Here is a 5,129-nt window from a genome sequence, read left to right on the forward strand (position 1 = left end):
GGGGGGGGGGGAGTCAGCTTCCCTGATTAAGACAGGCACCCCAGCTTTGGAGGGCTGATTTTGGGGTGGGGGAAGATGAGTCTGATATGCTAGTAAATATGGTAAACATCTTTGCTGAACTTATGCATTCATATTGCACCCCACACACACACATCCCCTCACACCAAACCCTCAGTATAACTTACTCCAGAAACATAAAAGTTAGGATAGTCAGTGACAGTCAAAGCTTCAGAATTGCTATTGCAAGTTCAGATTCAGCAAATGTATGTTTACAAGCACAGAGGGAACAATTCCTGGAGTAGAGCATTACCAGACTAACCATTCATTTAGGAATGATCTTTCAGGAATGTCTTTCTCATGAAAAGACCACACTGGGGCTTGTTGCAGTAAAGCACAACATGCCTGCTTTGTTGGCATCGCACACCAAAAGGATGTCACATAGCCGTTCTTACTGTGGTTCTGTGTGTACTGCAAAAAGCACTGTATTATGGGCATGCTTATTACTGAGTGCCCAGCACTATACAAAAGGTGGCTCTATATTGCATCTTTGTGGGATGTAGCATGTGCAGAACAGGCATGCTGTGCATCACTGTGGTGGTCCCTGTCCCATGGTACTTTGACTGTATAGAGAAGATGCAACTGGGTGCCAAAGACAGTTGACATCTTCAGACCCTAAACCCTTTGCCATCAGAGAAAAGTTACAGACTTAAGTTTATTGTATTAGTAAATGTGCCAATTTTTAGCTGACTACAGTGAGCTTGAAAACTCAGGCCCTGATTCAGCAAAATACTTAAGGACATATTTAACTTTAAGCATAGTAATAGTCCCACTGGCCTCACTGGAGGTCTGTTTGGACACAGACTCTGCCCTAATATATCTGACTGCAGCCCAATGTGCACTGTAAGGTATAAATTGCACAATACCTGACACAAAAGACAGCTCGCCCATGAGTAGAGCATCTAGGTGCTATGATAATATCAATCAATAAGCATTAAAAGTAAAATATTACAAATAAATGCCTTGCTCACATCTAGGGGGAGCAAAACAGAAGAATGGGAGCAAATCCAGGTTTGGAAATAAATAACAACAGGGTTTGCTCTCATTCTGTGTGATACAGTAGGCAAGGGCATACAGAGTTCCATCATTATTATCATTGTTGTTTTTAATTTATTGCCAGTCTTGTTAAAAACTCCATGCTTGAGGTTTTGGAGGTTGTTTTTTAATGTAGAATTTTCTTTAAAAAATGGATGCCATCCATCTGCAAGCTATATACCAATCCATTTATGACTGACACATTGATCACCGTGGAGAAAGAAAGAAAACCACCAGCAGTTTGATCCATTTCACTAAAGCATTTGATAAAGTAGTTAATAAACTATATTTTAAAAAGCTCTTTAAACCAGGTTTGCTGAATGGGGTTTATGTTCAGTGTAAGTTACCTTAACAAATATACTGCAATGTAAGATGTTATTCTATCAAAACCTCAGCCTTTTATCAGTGTGATCCCCAGGGTAAAACTTCAATTTCATTGCTACTTATTCTAGTTTTTTATTTACTTATTTCAGCATATGTCCTGAAATGAAAAAAAAAATCTTCGTCTGTAAAGATGCTGGTTAAAATAGATTTGCACCGATTTTCCTAGGTGGTCAGTTCCATAGATGAACAGACTACCTGTATATTTTGGCTAAGTAATAAAGGCCCACAGTCTAATTTTGTTGACATAAAGACTCTTCTATGACACACTTGGCTCCCATCTTTGCTCTCCAAAGGTGTGGATTTTACATCAGGATAGCTAAATCCGAGGAGAGAGAAGGCATGGATTTGTTTTTTACCTCTAGCCATACAAAGTCAACTTTGACTTACTACCTCTAGAAGTAAAGCTTACCACGGGTTGTCTTTATTAGGGCAACTTGAGAAAGCAGAACCCCAGTAGAAAAGTTCACCAGCCCCCACAATCAGAAAAGGAGGTGGTGGTGAGGGGGAGGTAGGTAGGAAGTGGAAGACATTTAACAAACAAACCACACTGTGGTGAAATTGCTTCCTTTCTTCATGCATTTTCCATTAAGTTCATCTGAATTTACTGCCATACTCTGCAAAAGTATCTGTCTCAGTGGAATTCAACCTGTGGATGTGAGGCAATGGTACTGCTACTACTCATTCTCAGGGTCTGACTAGGATCAGGGTATGTATGTAATCAGGTCAGGGCTCGTACTTGCCCATTCTTCCCATTGAGCTGGGTCAAGCAGTTCAAGTTTCCTTCACTGCAGGCACCTTGCACTTGTTACAGGCAGATTCAGGGAATCTGGCCCCCAAACTCTAATGGTAAAAAAAAAAAAAAATTCACAAAGAAACAGTTGGTAAACAAATATACACATCAAAACAGAAGTTCTTGATCAAACTGTCTTCTGCCATGGGATCCATGTGCTCATGTCTTATTGATTTATAACACCTGCTGCTAAGGAATGGGTTTTTTTAGATGAGCTGCATTACATGTCCTTTGGCATCCAGGGGACTGAAAATTATTGCTAGCAGCTATTGTACACTTGATGGTAAAGACATGGTCATTATGGTAAAGCTTTCAGTCCTACCAGAGCTTCCTATAATAGCTAGCATCTGACCGCTTTGAACTTTAAAATTCAGATTCTGGATTGCTGACACATGAGAATCTGGGCCTCTGCTCCATGTCCAAGGCATTTTCAATTCTGCTATGTTCTCATACCAGGGAATCTGAGCTGCCACATTAACCTAATGAAAAGAATTAAATACAAGAAAATAAACATTCCATTCAAAAAGTTAGTACCATCACAACACAACCTTTCGAAGTTAAGATAATGCAAACTGAGAAATGCATGGGAGTAGCTGCCACCAACTTGATGCACATTTCCAAAGGTGGGTGTTAGCAAATTCCTTTTTATAGCCACCTAAGTTTCCATCTTTTTTCTGTTATAACTGTTGATTACCAAACCTATTTCTTTCTATGTATTTCTGTCAAGCTCCTGATTATCATGGCATTTGGTAGAACTGGCTGGAAATATTTTTGTCAGCTCTAATCTGAAAACAATCAAAAGTGAAAATAAAAGATAATGCATATTATCTGAACAGGAATGCAAATACTGCCCAGCTATTTATGTTACACCTCATATGCACAGGCCTTTAAGTCTTTGCAAAATGTATTTTTGCTTGCTAAAGCGATAGGCCCAATTCTTGAGATCTGCTCTAGCTTTTTGCAGCTCTTTGGTACAAAGCAGATAGAAATCTTAAATAGCTCCCTGAGGAATCTTTTTATGCATGTCACACTATCAGTTCCCAGTCTGGGGTGCATTTCTGAGAGAGCGGGGATATAACTTAGGCTCTCCTGCAACTTGACACCCATCTATCAGAATAGCCTCTTGGACCTATTTGGAGGAGCTCGGAGCCTGCTCAGGATCAGAAGAACACAAATGTAGCTGAGATACACTTTTTGCCTATTATCACCCAACACCATTGCTGTGCCAAATATGTCTTCTGCGACAGACCAGCCTACTATTTCAGAGCAGCTAAGGGCCTGATTCTGTACCCAAAACTTCCATAGCTTCAGTGATGTTTCTTTTATAGTAATTGCAAGGCCTCTGTGTGTATTTTGATTCCTCATTATCTTTTTAGAGCATCTTAAATGTTACAAGCAGAAAATTATTGAATACATGCCATAGTAAATAAAGATAAATAAAGCCAGCCTTGTACCTGATAGTTGAGTTCATTGACCTGTAGAACGTTTGATTCACCACTGTACGTGAAATACAGACTGCTATCTTCATCTGAGGAAAAAATAGTGTCTTGGAACTTCATCGTTACCTGGAGGAATTGTTATTAGAAAGTTAATTAAAACTCCTGTCGTTCTTACACCTGATATCCTGATCACATATCTTTCAGTGTCTGTGTTCTCCTGTAAGCCAGGGGCTCACCTTTACCCAGTGCAAACATACATACATACATATTATGTATATGTATATATAGGTAGACAAGGTTCTTTGGGTAAATCTGATATCTTTTATTAGGCCAACTCACATATTTGAGTTGCTCTAAAAAAAGATATCAGATTTACCCAAAGAACCTTGTCTGCCTATGTCTTTAGACCAACACAGCTCCAACCCCCCCCCATAAGACACACAGACACCAATCTCTTCCTCTCTCAAAACTTTGCTCTCCAAGTCCCTTCATTTTTCCTCAGTCTGGGCAATATCAGCTTATTCCTCTCCCTCTCTGTGACATAAATACTACAAAAACCTCCAACATTTTTCATAGCTTGGGTAATCAATTTTGTAGTGAAAGTGTTTCAAACAGGCACAATTTCTAACAGAAATAAACAGTAAAAGGCCACTTTTCTACACTGATGCACCCCTACCCCTGGTCAGCAAATGCTTCCACTAGATTCTCCTGAGAGCGCTAATCCAGGTCATGTGGGAGGCATCAGCCTGTAGCACAGGGGTGGGCAAAATGTGGGCCGTGGGCCAGATGCGGCCCACCAGGCCATTCTATCTGGCCCACGGGGCCCCTAAAAAATTTAGAAAATTAGTAGTTATTTGCCCCTGTCTAACTGTCATGCAGCCCTCGATGGCTTGCCTAAATTCAGTAAGTGGCCCTCCGCCCGAAATAATTGCCCTCCCCTGCTGTAGCATCTGAGCAGTTCTTGCAATGGATTGATCCTGACAGCATTCCTGGGTGATGTGGGAATCTGATCATCTCCATTTTACAGAGGGGGAAATAAGAGATTGAGTGATTTGCATAAATTCAAACACAAGGTCTAAGACAAAACCAGAAAGAGAATTCAGATTTTCTGTGTTACGATCTGCTCCTTTCACCACAAGACCATCTTGCTTCTCCAAGGGCTGCATACTGTTGTCATATCACATTCACATGCAAATAGAGGGTATTGTGTGGTAAGTACAGTTTTCTGCTGAATCGCTTGCAGCAGTTTCCCTCGCTTTCCACGTGATCTGTATTTACCTGATCTGTAGCCTGGCTCCCAGTGGCACATTCCAATAGGATGTTTTCGGACATGTCTTTTTTCTTGGTTGGTAAATGATTCTCTCTCTCCTTCCGTCACGTTTTCTTTTTGGTTTTAAATACTATGCTTGCTACACAAATCCTTC

General features: G+C 40.5%; 1 protein-coding gene across 1 annotated transcript in view; it reads right to left on the reverse strand.

Moving 5' to 3' along the window:
- The window catches only part of ABCG8 (ATP binding cassette subfamily G member 8), a 37,646-nt gene extending 32,559 nt beyond the window's left edge, over window positions 1-5,087 (reverse strand). Inside the window, exons 1-3 of the mRNA XM_019516359.1 lie at window positions 4,984-5,087; window positions 3,721-3,831; window positions 2,589-2,745 (exon numbers count right to left, since the gene is read on the reverse strand). Of these exons, the coding sequence (XP_019371904.1) occupies window positions 2,589-2,745; window positions 3,721-3,831; window positions 4,984-5,037 (322 nt within the window). The 5' untranslated portion in view covers window positions 5,038-5,087. The remainder of the gene's footprint in view (window positions 1-2,588; window positions 2,746-3,720; window positions 3,832-4,983) is intronic.
- Window positions 5,088-5,129: the final 42 nt, after the last annotated feature.

This window comes from Gavialis gangeticus, unplaced genomic scaffold (genome assembly GCF_001723915.1).
Source record: "Gavialis gangeticus isolate Ggan-Ray unplaced genomic scaffold, GavGan_comp1, whole genome shotgun sequence".
In the NCBI taxonomy this organism is placed as follows: domain Eukaryota; kingdom Metazoa; phylum Chordata; order Crocodylia; family Gavialidae; genus Gavialis; species Gavialis gangeticus.